The sequence below is a fragment of the Pholis gunnellus genome (genome assembly GCF_910591455.1).
Source record: "Pholis gunnellus genome assembly, chromosome: 17".
Lineage (NCBI taxonomy): Eukaryota > Metazoa > Chordata > Actinopteri > Perciformes > Pholidae > Pholis > Pholis gunnellus.
This window is the reverse complement of record NC_136544.1, coordinates 19,712,569-19,731,473: the sequence shown is the minus strand read 5'-3', so window position 1 is coordinate 19,731,473 and position 18,905 is coordinate 19,712,569. Positions and strand designations below refer to the sequence as shown.

At 38.8% G+C, this 18,905-nt stretch overlaps 2 protein-coding genes across 3 annotated transcripts; one reads left to right on the top strand and one right to left on the bottom strand.

The window, feature by feature from the left end:
- Positions 1–141: 141 nt before the first annotated feature.
- On the bottom strand, positions 142–5,430 carry LOC306709083 (dehydrogenase/reductase SDR family member 7C-B-like). 2 transcript variants are annotated; one of them, XM_079177110.1, is made up of 8 exons: positions 5,297–5,402; positions 3,977–4,056; positions 3,204–3,369; positions 2,392–2,504; positions 2,034–2,244; positions 1,860–1,952; positions 1,153–1,302; positions 142–708 (listed from the first exon to the last, which is right to left on the bottom strand). In XM_079177110.1, exons 2-8 carry the CDS (start codon positions 4,028–4,030, stop codon positions 503–505), a joined length of 993 nt encoding a protein of 330 aa, XP_079033236.1. In that variant the 5' UTR covers positions 4,031–4,056; positions 5,297–5,402; the 3' UTR covers positions 142–502. The 2 variants fall into 2 exon arrangements, with proteins under 2 accessions (XP_079033236.1, XP_079033237.1); XM_079177111.1 differs by lacking the exon at positions 3,977–4,056 and having other exon boundaries at positions 143–708; positions 5,297–5,430.
- Positions 5,431–6,786: 1,356 nt separating this feature from the next.
- Positions 6,787–17,179, top strand: LOC306708994 (splicing factor U2AF 65 kDa subunit-like). The gene is made up of 11 exons (XM_079176994.1): positions 6,787–6,888; positions 8,870–9,053; positions 9,669–9,772; positions 9,948–10,099; positions 10,217–10,333; positions 11,341–11,479; positions 11,556–11,635; positions 13,953–14,075; positions 14,159–14,245; positions 14,462–14,698; positions 15,414–17,179. Exons 1-11 carry the CDS (start codon positions 6,840–6,842, stop codon positions 15,543–15,545), a joined length of 1,404 nt encoding a protein of 467 aa, XP_079033120.1. The 5' UTR covers positions 6,787–6,839; the 3' UTR covers positions 15,546–17,179.
- The last annotated feature ends 1,726 nt before the right edge of the window (positions 17,180–18,905 follow it).

Genomic DNA, 18,905 nt, shown 5'->3' with positions numbered 1-18,905 from the left:
TCAGTGGAAATCATCAACTTTAAAGTGTTCATTTTTTCTTTTAGCACGTGTGTTGGAAAAATGTAATTTAATTAAATTAATAATAAAATGCATTAAAAGAAAAAGAAAATACCTTTTAAATGACTAGAGTTTACACATAAATATTTTTTTATTCATCTTGTAAAGCCACAAATACAAGAACAATTACAACATTTTCTTTTTGTGTCAATGCTGCACCTTGATGATCATTTTATGCATGTTTACATGCAAAATATACAGAAAACTGTGAACAATCAAAGTATAACTTCACATATTAATTATCCTTTGGATGTGTTCTGCATCCCAAATGCTACGTGGACATTATTTTAAATGATAAATGTAAATTAAAGACCATCTTGGCCATATGGTTTAATCATCTTTAATGTCGTGCAAACAGGTCAAACAACAGATTATTGATTATGTTTTAGATTGCCTGCTTGGATGAAAGGGTGAAACATCATGAAACACATCCTCAGTGATCACACTACATGTTCTCAGCGGCTGCAGCGCTCTTCACTCCTGCAGCCATCACAGCGAAGAACACGTCGGGGAAGAAGGATCTGGTGTAGAGCGCCGCCTTCGGCAGCGAGGGAGCGATCACCACCTCTTTCCTCTTGTTGCTCAACGTCTTCACGATCTCAGTCGCTGCCTCGTCCGGAGAAACGCCGAGAGGTTTCTTTGTGTACAACACTGCGAAGAGCAGAGAGACACAATAATATAGTTTGTATTCATTAAAGTTATCCTAAAACGTAGTCTAACTACTAGTAGACTTAACCAGAGTTCACTTTTTTATAAATCTTTATTCAAGTGTATTTCCGAACATATTTAAGTGGAAGTTTGAGGTAATAATAGCAGATTAAAAATCAATTATTGCAGTTTAAGAACATGATCCATGTACGCATGATATCAACTAAAATATTAGAGGACATACAAATCCTCTGGGAGCCTAAAATATCCACACAATTGGAATCAAATCAAAAGTGTTGCTCAGGTGAAAATTGATCCTGATGATGTTCAGAATCAGAATCATCCTCTGGGGACCAAGAATATACGGCAGTTGTCATCACACTATGTTGCCCTGCAGCAGGGAAATATACGACGTTTGGTTGAACTTCATCCTCTGATTTTACTCACGCGACCAGATGGATTTGGAGGCTTCTGTGTCGGACGAGGCCGAGCGATTGATGAAGGTGTGGTTGATGGTGCTGACGGAGATGCCGAACTCTTCCACTTCAGCTCTCAGGCAGTCGAAGAAGGCCTGGACCGCATGTTTAGAGGCTGCGTCTGGAAAGTAAAAACACAGTATCTTCACAGTACATCCATGTACATGTTCTTTACCCTGTTGGTAGTGTAGCAACTGTAGGAGGCACCTTCACACACTACAAAGTCAATGGAGAGCGATGATTTGTTTTACCATCCGGTGTGGGCGGGACTTAAATGTGCTAAGTCTCTAGCTTAGTTTAGCGTGCTAGCATGCTAATATTTGCTAATTAGCACAAAAGTACAGCTGAGGCTGATGGGAATGTCAGGAGTTTTACAGCGTTGGACACATTAAGCATTGACCTGATGATGGCGCTAGATGAAAAGTCAGAGGTTTCCCCAAAGTTATTACAATTCATCCTCTGGGGAACATGAATGCGTTCGTCGAATTTCATGGCAATAGATCCAAAAGTTGTCACGCAGAACCACAAATGTAACTTCATGATAGGCGCTACAGGAAAACATCTGGGGACCATTAATGTTTGGGCAAAGTTTAAAGGTAATCCCTCTCATCCATTGAGAATAAGTACAATAGCACCCCAAAATAAGAAGTCAATTGTATTTCCCTTCATAAAACTCACATGAGGTGCGAAAAGGCACAGCTATTTTCCCCTGGATGCTGTTGACCAGGAGCATGTGACCGGTTCTCCTGGAGATCATTGAGGGCAGCAAACCTGAAACAGAAATGTTTCAACACACCGCAAATAACAACGTTATCGTACTTCTACGGACCGAGGTGTGTCTCCATCGTCTACCTTTAGCCAGCGTGGCCGGTCCAAAGTAGTTGTTGTCCATCAGTAACTTGTCCATCTCCAGAGACACGTTCTGTGCCGGAGCTTTGATCTTCATGCTGCTGTTGAAGATGAGGATGTCCAGGCAGCCGTAACACTCCAGGATCTCAGAGATCACATCGGGCATGCTGTCCATGTCTCCGAAATCCAGCAGCACCAGTTTAGAGGGAAACGTCTGAGGAACGGGGATTATAAGTAGTATATTTACTCAAAGATAGTTTAATACTTGATCCATTGTAAGCTACTTTATACTTCTACTTGTAGCGTAGTATTTTAGTGTTGAACCGCTCTCTGTTTCCTGTTTCAGAGCTGGTATTCTTACCAGAGTTGGGTCCGAGGCGTTCGCCAAATCATCGGCAAGTTCTTCAAGCTTCTCCCAACTCTTCCCACAGAGGATCAGCCTCGCTCCTCCTTGGTGAAACACACCTGCACATTCTGCATTGAAGAAATAAAGTTCACTGTGAAATCAAATGGATGACCAGAATCTTTGCAGAGCAGTTTGTTATTTAGTGAAGTTACTACGAGGAACTTTTTCTGTGTTGGTTCTGTTGGTCCCAGTTTCGTGTTTCTGAGCACCAGACTCCTTTTAGAAAAGCTTTCATTTTACTTCAGCAGGGTGTGATAGTCTGCTCCTCTCAGTCCTGGTTCTGGTTCTCCCGTGTCTCCCTTCCCTCCAGCGGGTCCAGCAATACGTCCTGGGTCTCAGCAGCGTGGTGTTGGTGTTGGCTCCCAGAGAGGAGAAGCTCTGCTCCTGGAGGAGGAGGAGGAGGAGACGCTGCCGGGAGCTGAGCTCTCCTCCTCCCTCCAGAGCTTCTGACTGCAGGTCCAAGGATGCAGGTGAAGCCAGATCTGGGTCTGTCCATGATGGACCAGTCTCTGCTGGAGGATCTGGGTCTGTCCACGGTGGACCGGTCTCTGCTGGAGTCTGAGCTGAAGGAGTTTCTGGTGAACCTGCATGAGTTCATCTGGTTTCACCAGAATCCGACCCGGTGGCCCCGATGACGAGCATTAAGAATAACTCTATAGAAACAGACCATCTTCTCTCTGATGGTCTCATTTACTGATGGAGGTCTAAACTGAGACTGGTTCACAACCAGTTAAAAGTTCCTCACAGTAACATCGAAGCATTGTTACCTTTTCCAAGCCCGGATAAAGCGTCGGTTACAACCACCACTTTGTTGCGTACTGACGTTTTGGACAGCAGACCCACGATGAAGCTATAGAGGTAGAAGAATCCAGCTGTGAGCACGACCACACATGGAACCAGGAGAACAGTGGTGGTCCAAACTGAGTCCATCTCCTGCAGAATATCATGGAAAAGGTTTTATTTTTATATTCAATATGCAGAATTGACACAAAACAAAAGTATGGATATGTCTCTGTAAGTACTGGCAGGAAATATTAAATGAATAGTTTGACATTCTGAGACACTTATTCACTTCCTGACGGAGATTTAAATACAACATTTCAACCAGCAAATGGTTAGCTTAGCTTAGCATAAGGCCTGGAAACAGGGAGGAATAGAGCAAAACTCACTGTAAAAACGTTGTACCACTTTGGTTTCTGTACGAAATAAACAAACAAGATGCTACATATTAATAGTGAGCTATGAGCCAGGCTAGCTGTTTCCCACTGTTTCCAGTTTGTGTGCTAAGCTACGCTAACTAGCTGACTGTAGCTTCATATTTATCATACATTACATTGGTGTCAATCTTCTCATCTAAATCTCAGGAAGGAAGTGAATAAGTGTTTAAACGTTAGCTGATACGTGTTGTTTGTTCTTAAAGTATGTTTGATGCTTTAAACATACTTTTTAGATGAAAAATTATTTTTCTGAAGATGCAGATGAGATGGGATGAGATGTCCATTTCAGATCTAGTGAACATGAGAAAAGGAGCGTTTCGTACCCAAAAGCTCTCCGGCTCCTTAACATTGGAATCCATCTCACCTGCTTCAACCATTTTTTAATCTAACTACTTTTACAACTCTGAAATACAAACAGAGAAGACATCTTTTTAACCATGTTCTTACATCGGTCATCAAAACAAAGAATAAATGATAAAAAACACATCATCAATGAGATTTGTGCTTATTGCATAGACTGTACATACATATGGATATTTAAATACAATATACAGCCGGTCAGTGCTGCATGAGGAAAATCACTAATCAGAAAACTGTAAATAATATTAATGTAATCTTAATTTTGAACTAACAAATCCAGCCTTTTAACTTTTTCAACAATAATTTAAACCTACTTCTATTCTTCGAGATTTGAGTTTCAAATTTATGAATCATATATGTGATTATATCTTAAACATGGATTGTTGAACAGCGCCAACCGGGAACAGGACCTGAAACAGGACCAGGGTCTCGCTCAATCAATCAATTAATCAATTAATCAGTTGGTCGGTCGGTCAAATGACCACAAAGAAATGCAAAATCCCTACAAAGAGACAGAAAACCACCACGAGAGACAAAGAGACGCAAAATGTAACAGTATGACCACAAAAGATGAAAAACAAACATAAAAAGTCACAAGAACAACCACAGTGACGCAGAAAGACCACAAAGAGACACAAAATGACCACAAGAGACATGGAACAACCAAAAAAAGACACAAAACAACCACAAAAAGACCAGGAAACACAAAACAACTTCAAAGAGACACAAAACAACTAGACTAGAGGACTGTTGATCCCATGTAAGATGTCTTTTAGGTCTGTGTCCTCTGGCTCATTGTCTCCTAATCCGTCCATGACCTCATAGAGTTATCTTTCACTTTCAGTGTAATCTGTTAGAAACCTCTTGAAAAGGCCACTTTCTGTTGTCAGATTATAAAGACAGACACTTACATGTTCTAGATTTGTCCAACAGGGAATTTGAAGATAACCTTTGGGTTTAGGTTTACCATACCAAGCACCGGCTGTTTGTCTAAATATACACATGCCCTAGAAATAGATACTGTACCTCTCACAAAGACTCAATGCCAGAGAGAACCAGCCAAATAATTCCTCAACAGAGTCAAGAGATACATCAACACTATCAAAAACTGAACAGCAACAAAAATAAAGAAATACGCACTTTTTTTATTCCATGCAGCAGCTGTTTAGAATAAATGTTTGCTGACAAAGCGTCTTGGCACTTTGCACGAGTGACTTAAAGAGAGCCGGTCACGTCTAACTGACCTCGATCCAGCAAGAAATGAATTAGCAGCCAACACTTACTGCTTCTGAGGCCTCTGCAGGTGTTCTGGGGGTTTTATTCGCCTCCCGAGGAGCTGCTCGCCTCAGCAGCTCATTCACAGAGCTCCTCTGACATGACGGGCTGCAGCGCTGCCAGAGCAATACTCTGGGATTTGAGCTCTTTTAATAGCAGCACAGCTGAGTCAGTTATTTTCCACGTATGTTGTCGACATGTTTATGTTTAGAGTGACAGGGGAGAGGAGAGGGGGGGGGGGGGGGGGGGGGCTGGGTGAGAGAGGCTTCTTTCAGGTGACATTTCTAATGTACTGTACAAAGATGAATTACACATGAACACATAGAGTCATATAGAGCTAAACAGAATTAAAAGACAAAGAAGGGAATGTCAGGCATTTTAAAACAATCTATGTATTGAGCAGCCAGAGGGAGAGCTGTGGTGTTGAGGTCTTCATGATGTTAGAGACTGAAGTCAAGTTTATTTATTTAGCACGTTTATTACAGTAGACGTAGAGCCGGTGAGCTTCAAAATAAAAAGCAAAAATAGGCAAAAATCATACATAACAAAACATGTAAAATAAGAACGTATAGATAGATAAGAAAGTATTACAATGAAAAAAATGGAAAAAATAAAGGATTAAAAAAAGTATAAAAATAAAATCATTGAAAATGATTCTAAAGTTGTACCCCTTTAAATGACAAAATGTCCTTAAAAAGAAAGGATTGCATCATTAAACTTGGATGCAACTATCTTTTATTTATATTTTCTGGCAAAAAGTGGCATGCGTGACGAGTTGCATATAAAGTATGTCGTCCGTTTTTTAATTTGTTGTACGCAGGTGGTGGAAGAAGTACTCGGATACTAATGTTTGTTTTTAACAATATTCTATTACAAGTAAAAGTCCTGTACTCAATATAGTAAAAGTACTGAATTACCATAATAATAAAGTATCAAAAGTAAGAGTAAGCTTTTTGCATGATGGCGTTATATTGCAGGATTGTTATTAACATGTAGCTTTTTTATATTGTTGCTAATTTTAAGTTCAGTTCTGGGTCTTGTCATCTGCAGAAATTGTATCTACTTTTTTATATGTATATGTTTTTTATGTTGTTTCTTAATCTGATCAGATAAATGTAGTGGAATAAAAAAAAGTACACAAAGTGAAAACCTGTGTAAATGCACTTAGTTACATTTCACCAAAAGTAATATATACAGGTATATGTATTTTTATTTCTTTGCCACATGTATGAACATTGTGTGTTTTTATACACATTCCTCATATCATAGATCTCTTTTTACTGATTCCTTTTTTTATTTCAGGGTTTAACTAATATGTGTAAATAAAAGTGAAACATTTTCTTCAACTAAAACCCCCGGTACGTCTGGATGCTTTTATTCTGACGGTTTTAACCGGATGTTGTACATTTATCTATTGCCTCTGTGGTTGTTGGACTCCGGGGAGATTTCAGTGTGTTTTGCTGCACTGACACTTAGCGGACTGGTTGTGTGATCGTCCTCCTCAGACAGACAGACCTGCTGCATCTTCAGACACACAAACAAACCGAAACAATGTCGGATTTCGAGGAATTTGAGAAACAGCTGAGCGAGAATCGACAGGGTGAGTGTTAACTGTGCCCCCAATTTGGTCTTCAAGCTAGCTACATTACGCAATAGACATTATGATTATTTTATGAATGAATAACTCCTCCTGACAGCACAACTTTAGCGCGTGGTTTTTCCCACAACGTGACTCAGCTAATTCGTGTTAGCATAATTATTAATTATTAATATTAAAATATGAATGATGCCGGTAACGTCATCCCACAGCCGTTGGTGAACCTGACGTAGTCTGGGTACCGGTGAGAGAACACAGCCGAAGTTACCTTCCGGCTCTCTCGTGCGCGAGACAGCCGGATGCGAAAATTAATTAAAATATGGCACCTTTTTAAATTGTTATCCTCTCCTGTAAAGGTACACGTGCGCAGAAGTGACTCACTTTGGGATTTTCTGAATCGTTATGATGTACTTTTCAATTTGGCATCCATTGTTAAGAGTTGCAACACATTATTAATAGGATTAAATAAACAAAAACCACAAAGAAAACACATATTACTTATATAGTCACCTGACGACAAAAACAAAGCGATAATAATAATAATCAACAGCATCATTCCCATCATAACTTTGATTTGTGTAGCACGTCTAAAAAAAAAAAGCAAAGTTGTACAAGGCTTCACAATCATGAGAAAACACTGATCATCGTAAAAATAATTGGCAACAAATAGATAAAAGATTGAGACATTTTTAAGTTAAAATCCTAAAATTCCATAGTTCCATTTACTCCAATGTGACGGTCCTGCATTTTTTGTTTTATTTGACAAAACAAGACTTTTAAAATGAGGAATAATGATGAGAAACTTAAACTATTTTCTGTTTTTTTTAAAGTCCAAACAATCAATCTATTAAACCTGCGGAAAAAAAGTTGAAGTAACTGATAAAGGAAATAAATAAGGAGCTCAAGTACAGTAAGATGAAGAAGTAACATAAAACACCAATCATTTTCCCAAACACAAAGAAATAAAGAATAAAAATATACAATAATGCATCTAAAACTTTAAATCAACGTGGAGCTGCCAGATGGATCCGATCTGAGCAGAAATGAAAAGTACCTCTATTGATTTGTTAAAAGCTCTTAAGTCGTGTTCTACCTCACGTTCTCCTTTAGCCAAGAAGAACAACCACATTAATCTGTCAGATTCCTCAAAGAAATACGACGCGGTGGTCTGGTGACTCCTCAGAGGAGCTGGAGGGAATCAGAGCTATTAATAACGAGAGGAGACGATGTGTTTTATGGTGAACCTTATTTCACCTTGTGTGGTCATTGGTTTTAAGAAAATACAATCAACTGCAGTTAGTCCCATGAAATAAGTTCAGGTACAGTATTTAAAGTCAGGTCATCTCAGTAATTATAAGAATGAATTAGGCACATTTAAATAATATTAACAAGCTAATAATGCAGAAATTATTGGTTAATTAATCATCTTAATTACCTGTAAAGAGATAAGAGTAATGCAGTAATACTACATAGGGCTGCTTCTAACGGTGGTTTTTCATCTTCGTTCAGTCTGCACGTTATGTTTTTGAGAAATTAATCAAAATAAAAAAACAATATAATAATAATGTGTGCATGAGAAATACATTTTTAGTTATTTCTCTATTTTGTTAGTTTTGTTGTGGGACAGATTCAAACTTTATCGTTCTCATTGTCGACGTCAGGTTAATTGTATGTACGTAAAGTCAAAGTCACTATGGCTGGTAAATAAATGGAAAAAGTACAATGTTTCCCTCTGAGATGTTGTGGAGTAGAAGTATAAAGTATCATACAATGGAAATACTCAAGGTAAGGACAAGTACCTCTGAGTTGTAGCCTACTTAAATACTTAAAGAGGATGTTTTTTCCCGAAAATGACTTGATTATCAAAATATTCGCCAATTATTTTTCTGTCTACTTTTGCAGCTCTTGTACCTCCATTGTTATTTATAAATGTGGAGTATTTAATAACAGACACAAATAGTAATCACTGCTTGTTGCTGCACAGAGAGAGAAAGAGAAAGACACAAAAAGAGGAGTCGCAGTGGATCTCCGGCCCGAGGCGACAAACATCGCAGCTGGAGCAAAGACCGAGGGAGCCGGAGCAAAGACCGAGGGAGCCGGAGCAAAGACCGAGGGAGCCGGAGCAAAGACAGAGGGAGCTGGAGCAAAGACAGAGGGAGCCGGAGCCGAGAGAAGAGGAGCCGGAGCCGGAGCCGAGAGAAGAGGAGCCGGAGCCGGAGCCGAGAGAAGAGGAGCCGGAGCCGGAGCCGAGAGAAGAGGAGCCGAGAGAAGAGGAGCCGGAGCCGGAGCCGAGACCGGAAGAGCCGGGACCGCCGGAGCTCCTCCAGGGATCACAAGAAGCACAGGTCAGTGGGGGAAAGTCTGCAGGTACTTGTATTACAATATACAGTTTTAATACTTTAACTACATTTTCCTGCTTATACTTTTATACTTTTCAATGCACGACTTTTACTTGTAACAGAATATGTTTATAGTGTGGTATTAGTACTTTTACGTAAGTAAAGAATCTGAATACTTCCTCCTCCACTGTGTAAACATAAGTTCTCTTTTAGCTCTGTTTTTGGTCTCCACCACCTCTTAAATTAAATATCTCTTGTCTCTTTAGCTACTAAATGCTACTTAATGCTCCACTATGTTCACCAGCTCGTCTCTGACTGTGTCTGTCTGATGTTTTCTGCTGAGCAGCGAGTGTACTGCGAGCTTTTTGTAGAGAACTGATGGCATTTATGTGTCACTGTTAATACAGCGCTTAAGCTTTTATTTTGTAATTCCTCTGCTTCCAGCCACTCTCCGAGGCGAACAAGGAAGAAAAGGACCTGCAAGTATTGGGATGTTTCTCCTCCTGGCTTTGAACACATCACACCAATGCAATATAAAGCTATGCAAGGTACTTATCATGTTCTCCTTTTGAGTAAAAGTAGAGATTTTCTAAAGATTTTTAAATGGAGACCAACAAGTCTTTCAAGAAAAGAAATATGCAGCATTGTTTGCAGAAGGTAACCGTTTTGTAGTTGAAGTTCCTCACGTTCCTCACGTTCCTCACGTTCCTCTCTCTCCTCCAGCCGCCGGCCAGATACCGACGATAGCTCTGCTGGCGACGTCCACCACCACCGGAGTGGCTGCAGCTCCAACACAAGTGCCCGTAGTTGGCAGTCAGATGACGAGACAAGCCAGGCGCCTCTACGTTGGAAATATTCCCTTTGGAGTAACTGAGGTGAAGCCTCTCTCGTTGCCCTTCTCGTAGACTGCCTGCTCATTCTGTGGTATTTATACCAAACACTGATATGTTCGTGTTGTTTCCAGCCATGCTGTTTGTTGTCTGCCTCCTCAGGAGTCCATGGCCGAGTTCTTCAATGCTCAGATGAGGCTCGCAGGCCTCTCACAAGCCCCGAGCAACCCTGTGCTCGCTGTGCAGATCAACCAGGATAAAAACTTTGCTTTCTTAGAGGTGCGTGTTGTGATGTAGCATACGATCCATTCACACATTCACAAAGTCTTTATTTAAAGCAATACTTTTTTATGCTTCTCTTTTTGCTGAGAGTCAGATGAGAAGGTCGTTATCACTCTCACGTTAGTGTTACATATGAAGCTTCAGCTAGTTACCGGTTAGCTTAGCGTAGCATAAAGACTGGAACCAGGGGGAAACAGCTAGCCCGGCTCTGACCAAGGTTAGAAAAATAAATCTACCTACCAGCAGCTCCAAAGATCACTAATTAAAGGTGAATCGATATCCATATTTATTGCCTCCACACAGCTCTCAACATGGCGACGGCTGAGCCGGCGGCTCGCGGCTAACGGTGCTAACAGCATGAACAGTGCAAAACAATGGCAACGGTGCTTACAGAGCTAACGTTGTTTACCTTTTTTAAATCTTTTCTACTTATAGAAACTTCATTCAAATCTTAAAATATTTCACATCTTTTATAGATTATTGGTGTAATTAAACTTCTCAATGACATTTATACTTATTTAACTATTACTACTACTTCACCTTCTTCTTACAAATTTAAGCCAGCAATTCGGGGTAGCGTTTCAGCATTCACACCGTGATTTCTTCAGAAAGAAGTTTTATTTAATATCACAGACTCTACACACAACTTGTTGTTTTTAAACTTTGTTTTTTTGTTTGGATTGTGTTACGGCTTTTTTTCTTCTGTTTTTTAAAATGTCCATAAATAAGATTGTACCTTCTATTTAAATACACACTTTCACAATTTTTACAATAAATAATGATAAAAAAAAAACTTTATTTATGTACAAGAAATGCAGAGTAAATAACTGGAAAAAAGTTTTAAATTATTTGAAAATGTAATAATAATAATAAACAGGGCATTTACACATCATCCAGACATATTGAATGTTTTCATATAGTTTCTTTAAAGTCTGCTATTATTACTTGATTTGACTATAATATAGTATTTATATATAATGAAGCAGATGTTTTTTTCTCTCCAGTTCCGGTCCGTAGACGAGACGACGCAGGCGATGGCCTTCGATGGGATCATATTTCAGGGTCAGTCACTGAAGATCAGACGACCTCACGACTATCGGCCTTTACCCGGCATCTCAGAGCAGCCGGCCTTCCACGTTCCAGGTGTGTCACTGACTCATATGAAGCGATGACGTTTTCTGTTACACCATCAACTAAATGTTTGTCTTGTTGTCTGTAGGCGTCGTCTCCACGGTCGTTCCCGACTCCCCCCACAAACTGTTCGTCGGAGGCCTGCCCAACTACCTGAACGATGACCAGGTATTTAACTGAAAAACAGAGTGAACAGGTGCACTCATGTTTCCTCTTTTTCTCTCTCACCTGCTGAGGTTTGTTGTCACATTTTAAATACCCACAAAATATGTTTTACGTTTCTTTATGTCATAAAATAACTGTGTTGTTGTAGAGAGAAAACAGAAGTAGGAATAAATGTTTATAAGATCCAGAAACAGAACGTGACCCCGCAGCATAAACACAAAAAAACAACAATTTAACAATAACACGATATAGGAAAAATAAAAAATAGGTTCATTATTCACAATGACTTCTGCAGATTATTTTTTGTGTGTTTTGCTAAAACCATATGATATCAAACAAACATGAATCATATCATGTCATTAATGATATATAAAAAGGCTTTTTGTGAAGTAAACTGCTTATACCTTTCTCATGTTAAGCATACTGATTAAAGAAAGGTAAGACAAGTCCAGTATATTTACATAAGAGGCTGATAAACAGACGTGTTTTATTTCTGTGTGTATTTAGACTCCCGATTCATTTGAGTCCATATTGTCAAAGAAAAAGTCCACTTTAAGAAAACGGCATGTTTTATTTTGAAATAGAGTGGCTGTCATACGTAGAGTACAGTAGCTGTACAATCACCCTCCCAAATATCGATATCAGTATCAGCCTAAAAAATCCAGTTTTATTCGGGTTATACCTGCAGTCCGACTTTGCACCGGCTGTTAACTGAGACAATAAGTTTAGGTGGTTGTAGAAAGGCATTGTGGGTAAAATCAGGCAGGTTCAGGGAAAGTGGGAACACACAAAAAAGTCAAAAGAGTGCTTTGAATGTTGTGAATGAATCATAACTAGAAGTTTAAATCCATAGTTGGACTTTTTCTTTGAGAATATCAAAACGTTACTTAAATATTTGCTCATAAAAAGGCTTCACTCCACTGAGTCTAAGACTCCATCTTTGCTCTCAGGTGAGAAGATGGTGAAAACTTTCTCTGTGACAGTTTAACTCATTCTGTCTCATTTAGTCTAACTAGCTCACAGAGCACATGAAGCCTGATGTATACGACGGCGTTTTAGGGCTGTTGTAGGTAAAAAATATACATATATATATATATATTTACAGAGCCGGGGGAGGGGGGTGATATTCATAGAAAGAACCGTGGATATCCTCTGAGATTTAACTGGTAAATGTATGAGACAAAAATCACAAATTTACGAGAAAACAAATGTGTTACAAATTTCCCCCTGGGGATGAATAAAGTAGATATCTATCTATCTATTCTGAGGTTATAAAGCTGTAAATGTGCAAAACAAAGTGAATTTGCGACTTTAATCTCAGTGAATACCCACGTTTTCTGTTGTTAATTTACTACTTTAATCTTGGAAATTTGGAAAGTTCTTTTCTGGGAATATTAACCGTCTCCTCCGCCTCTGTAATTAACTTTATTTTAACTGACAATAGCCATAATAGGCCGTCGTAGATGTATATTACTCACTGACTTCTTTTGTTTTTTTACTTCTTGCAGTCACTTGCCACTGCGTTGATACTCACAGCTCTTTCATTTTTTGTTCCCCCACTTTGTCCCCAGCTAGGGGCCTGTAAGATCGTTAAGTCTGCGCTCATAATTTGTTCAGTAGTACTCATCTACTGCTGCCATGCCAACATGTAACACAAGGCAAGTAAGACATTCTGGTCCTCACACGGATTCACTCCCAGCCGCCAGGCTCTTCTCTGTCTCCCATCATGCTTTTGGAGCGCGTTTAGGCCCCGGGGGTTTTAGGGGGTTTAAGGCCTGAAGGATTAAGAGTTGAGGATGTTGTTGTTGTTGTTGCTGGTGGTTTTGTGGTGGTGGGAGGGGATTAATGTAAAGGTAAGAAAACATATTGTGCAACTGTTATTAACTGTAATTTGCCTGTATAGCTGGCAAAATACAATACAAGTTAAAATCTAATTACTGTATTGCTCAGCTTGTTGTAAAAAAAGGAGAAAAAAAGTTCCAACTTTGAACGTGAGATTATATATATTATATATTTATAATTATGTCAAGTCAATGTCAAGTTATTTTGTTGCTCAGATCCACATCATCAGCTCTTCACAAACCTTCAGAAGACATGAGCATCGTCTCTTCTTCCTTCTATTTATAGCAATGCACAAATCTGTAAAAATACAAAATGTTCAAACGACCAAAGCCAACTCTATTTAACGGCACACATTTTGTCTCCAGTAATAATGTCATCGGCTAGACTTTGTGATTTAATGTTTCACTCTGCAGGTTTTTCTGCGTGTCCGCTGTGGATTTTCCGCCTCATATCTTCTCTCCTTGACTCTTCTTCACAGGTGAAGGAGCTCTTGACTTCGTTCGGGCCTCTCAAAGCGTTCAATCTTGTGAAGGACAGTGCCACGTCACTGTCGAAGGGTTACGCCTTTTGCGAATACGTGGACGTCGGCGCCACCGATCAGGTAACGGTGCGACGAGCTGCTGAGATTAATGGCCGCGCTGTTTGAGATGTTCACTTTGAGGTCTGTGTGTTTTTCTCCATCAGGCAGTCACCGGACTCAACGGGATGCAGCTGGGCGACAAAAAGCTGATCGTCCAAAGGGCGAGCGTGGGAGCTAAGAACGCTAATCCTGTGAGTCCTTTTACCTTCTTCAATTAAATTAGAGAAGCAACAGGTGTGACAGTGAGCCAGCATACCGGGAAATTACATCCTGAGATTTCCTTGGGTTCCTCCACAAAACCCGGAGGGGGCGAAGCAGCAGGCTTCATGGGAAATATATTTGTGATAAAAGTCAGGATCTTATTTGTAGTCTGAGCTGATGAGTATGACTCTTCCTCCAACCCCCAGATCATAGAGGCCCCGGTGACGCTGCAGGTCCCCGGGCTTCAGAGGCTGCAGAACTCCGTCATCCCCACGGAGGTGCTGTGTCTCCTCAACATGGTGATGCCCGAGGAGCTGGTGGACGACGAGGACTACGAGGAGATCCTGGAAGACATCCGCGAGGAGTGCTGCAAGTACGGCAGCGTCCGCTCCATCGAGATCCCCCGACCCGTCGACGGAGTGGAAGTCCCCGGCTGTGGAAAGGTACGAGTTTAGACCTCATTATCTCCACAAAAACACAAATTATTATTATTATACACTCTTAAGATGAATTAGCTTCACTAAGCTAGCACAAACCCTCAAACTCTGCACTCACTTGGTTGTTCTTTTTCTTTGCTTTTAACTGTCAAACTGGAAAAATGTGCTCAAAAATCAGTCTTTTCTCAAGGTGGCCGTATGCTGCTCTCTCCTCATTGGAGACGTAGAGACAACGTATACGTCTCTGATAGAGACCTGTCAATCACAGTAAGCCCCGCCCTATAGCATACCCAGCTTTATAGTCTATTTGACTCTAAATGGACCACAGCTTACTAAATGAACATCATGCTGTGTTGAAGAAGACTTGAAACTAGAGATTGAGACCATAAACTCATGTTTACAATGTTTACTGAGGTAATAAATCAAGAGAGAAGTAGAGTCATTTTCTCATAGACTTCTATACAACCAGAGGAGTCACCCCCTGATGGTCATTAAGGAGAATGCAGCTTTAACACATGAAGCATTGACTTCTCTCGGCAGAACCGCATTTCCAAGATTTTCTATGAGATACATTCAGGTCTGAGAATGATGAGTTTCTTTTGGCCACAACACAATGTTTAATGAACGTTCCACACATATGAAGAAGCTCCTGAATGAGTCACAGATCTGAGACCCTCATCTTCATAGTTCAGGACCTGACAGACTGTTTTTTTCTCTCCAGATCTTTGTGGAGTACGTTTCTGCTGCCGACTGTCACAAAGCCATGCAAGCTCTCACCGGCCGCAAGTTTGCCAACAGAGTGGTGGTCACCAAATACTACGACCCGGACATGTATCACAGACACGACTTTTGAAAGCACAGACGACGTCCTTGCTTTCTGTTTGTTTCTTTACTCCTCTGAATGTCGCGAAGGCGTCAAGGAAAAGACTTGTTTTATTACGTCTTCTACTTAACAAACTGGACTGCAGTGTGTGTGTGTTTCTTCACTGATTATCTTAACTCCCAGCTTTAGCTTTAACACCCACACAGTGAACATTCTGACTTTAAAAAGTACTGTAGTATCCATTAGATTTGTAGTAGAATGAATGTGACATGTACCTTAACTAATACTGCCTGATGATGCCAGAGTAGCTGGTCAAATGTTTAGATTAAACTCCTGAGCACAAACATTTATTTCTCCGTTTTAGATTTGAGAAGCCATCGTAAATGTTTATTCTGGGGCTATGAGACTGAAAAAGTTTTTATTTATTTATTTTTCCAAAGTAATATTTTCTTCTATGTGTTGCATATTAATGTTCTTTAACCATATGAATAATGCTATTATCTGCACTGCTTACATACACCAAATGTCCATCTTGTTTTTGTCAGAACGGCCTCAACCGGACATTTTGTAAATATGAAACATCAAAGTAATAATCTCGAAGACACACAATGGTGGTCGAGCCTATGGTACGCTGATGGAAGCCTTTGTATTTGCAGTATTACGAACTGGGAAAATCTTAAAGAACTTAAGTGTAAAGAATAGATTAAACTGTCAGTTCCAATGTAAGCTACATGTTAGCATGTCCGGCTAAGTAGCTTACTAGCTACAGTAGCTAACTGATATTTCTTGTACTAACTTAGCTTGCTAGCTCTACAATGCAAAACAACAATTCTTTATTTCTGTCTTCCAGGTGGACCATCACCTAGTGAGGATGGTAATTTAGCTTTAGCCTCATTCTTTTAGCACATCATCATGTATGTATCCATTGAGTATTTAAGAATCCTTTTGTGAGATTCTTATTTTGAAAACAAGTCGGCAGACAACTATAAACGTCAAATATGTTTTCAACCAATTCATGGAATAGGGCTAACGTTAGATCAATGAGCTAGCTAGCGAGCTAAATCTGCAAAAGAAATTGACAGTCACCCGGCTTTAAATGAGAACTTTTGTTCTCCTCTGTCTTAAATCAAGGACCCATTGTTTAAAAAAATACTTAAGATTTCAAAGGTTAATCTGCCAACATTAGCTTAACCGACATAGCAACAGTACAGTAACTAAGGGGGCGGGGCTTAATGAACGTCAAATGCGTCCATCCAACCAGCAATAGTCGACAATTTGTTGTCAAAATCAGAATAACAAAATCAAATCCGTCTTCGTGCTCTTATTTAAGAAATGCACCTTTTTAAGTTTTGTTGATAAACTGAATTATTTTTTTTAAGCTTTATTCTTTGTGTGATTTGTCGGAGAAAACATTAAATTAAAGCATTAATTTATTACGAAATAGTGCAGACACAAATACCCAAACAAATCTGAGAAAATATGCATTAGAAGTCACCTGGTTTGCATATGCAGCAAACTGTCCTGTTTTAAATCGTATGTTAGTGTAATAAGTGGAACATATCAACTGATAATAAACAGCCACTGTATTTTATACGTTTTTGGATGGCCAACAATTTGAAAAACCTTTCTAGTTTGAACAATCCTTGCCATTGCCTTGAATAAATGCTTGCATCCACTGTCAGTCTGTCTGTGTGGAATACATTTATCTGTGACATTCATTTGTTCAGTTACGTGATGATACAGATATTAAAAATGTATTTATTTAACATTTACAGCTGTTAGTTTTGTGTTGTTTCTGTCTATATGTTATTGTGTTTAGAAACATGAGTGTTCACTGCCTTCCAGTGGCCACAGTGTGAAACTGCAACACTATATTTAACCCATGGCTAACAGAGAGGGTTTTTATCCTGAAGAAAATGCCTTAAAATAAGCAGTAAAAATGTAGTTTAAAAAATATATATATTTTCACTACACATATGCGAGAAGCTCTTATATATATTCCATTTGAATAAAAGTTGCACAGAAATATTTTAAGCCATGAGAAGCCATTCTCCATTTCAATATGTATTTGAGAATTATCTAACAAAACAACTTGTTGAATAGAATCCATTGAAACTAATGGAGAATTTGTCCTCAAGTGAATGTTTTCACCTGCTGCATGATTTATAGTAGTTCTGTGGAATATATATTTAGTAGCCTCTTGCATCTGTGTACTGGAAATAATGAAAGAACCTACCTAAAAAAAATATTTTAATGCATTTTCTAAATAAAATAACTGTAATCCCATGTGCCCAAAGACTAAATATAGTACAATAAGAATTGCTGTATCTTAGAAACTACAAGGAATATCAATTAATTGGTATAAGTGAGCTCATAACAAGTTGAATATTAAAGATATGCACATATGCAGTGTAAACAAATACATTTGATATGATAGACATTTCATAAAAACTGTTTTACGTTTGTCCTCATTTTTCAAAAATCCTGTCTTTTATTATTAACAAAAGTGTGATTTTTTTAATGTTGTATCATTAAAAATATAACTGTTAGATATGTTCCTTAAGTATATACATATCAAATTGTAAGACTTTAGACCAATCAGAACCAATGTTGTGGCATGTTTCCTTATCATACTGAATGTAGTCTTTGGGCACAAATGGGTTAAATTACATTTTTCTGGCGTGGAGATCAAATGTCAAGTTAGACGTAATATAATTCCTTCACTTCCGCTTATGACTTTCAAACTAAATAGTAAATACAAACCGATCTAGAGGACTGCTTCAAACGTCTCCAACGAAGCTATCAAGTAAAACTTCCGTAAAGAAAACTAAATAAGACATGACCTCAGTATTCATTTTGACGGACTTGATGGTGATTGTATTGTCATGTTATTGTTATTGCACATGCAGGTAAACGCTGAGTGGTTTGATTCACTGAATATATTATTATTAAATCAAATCAAATCAATCTTCTTTGATCTGATTATCTTTGTCAAACAATACATTTCATTTACAGCTGAATGTAACATGAGAGCTTTACACAGTTTTAATTTTGTATTATTCTATTTACTGCTGTAATATTTTGTATATTATTGCATACATTTTTTATTCCATACCATATTATACTGTACTATATCGTACTGTATTACACACATATTTATTATATTATGTACCACATCGTATTTATATATTAATACAGACAAACACTTTACTTATATATATATATGATTCTGGTGTATGTTGTCATCGTAGATGGTATCTTACTTTTACATACAATAAGATAAAATAAGATAATCCTTTATTTGTCCGGCATGGGGAAATTTACAGGATTACAGCAGCAAAGTGGAGTATATATATATATATATATAATGCAAACAAGAAACATAGTAAA

Excerpts from the sequence above, each read along its gene's own strand:
- LOC306709083 (XM_079177110.1), bottom strand. The coding sequence starts at position 4,030 with ATGGTTGAAGCAGGTGAGATGGATTCCAATGTTAAGGAGCCGGAGAGC. Across the intron at positions 3,370-3,976 it reads AGGAGCCGGAGAGCTTTTGG|GAGATGGACTCAGTTTGGAC; the intron begins GTACGAAACGCT and ends GATATTCTGCAG. Across the intron at positions 2,505-3,203 it reads TTTATCCGGGCTTGGAAAAG|AATGTGCAGGTGTGTTTCAC; the intron begins GTAACAATGCTT and ends TCTTCAATGCAG.
- LOC306708994 (XM_079176994.1), top strand. The coding sequence starts at position 6,840 with ATGTCGGATTTCGAGGAATTTGAGAAACAGCTGAGCGAGAATCGACAG. Across the intron at positions 6,889-8,869 it reads GCTGAGCGAGAATCGACAGG|AGAGAGAAAGAGAAAGACAC; the intron begins GTGAGTGTTAAC and ends GTTGCTGCACAG. Across the intron at positions 9,773-9,947 it reads GCAATATAAAGCTATGCAAG|CCGCCGGCCAGATACCGACG; the intron begins GTACTTATCATG and ends TCTCTCCTCCAG.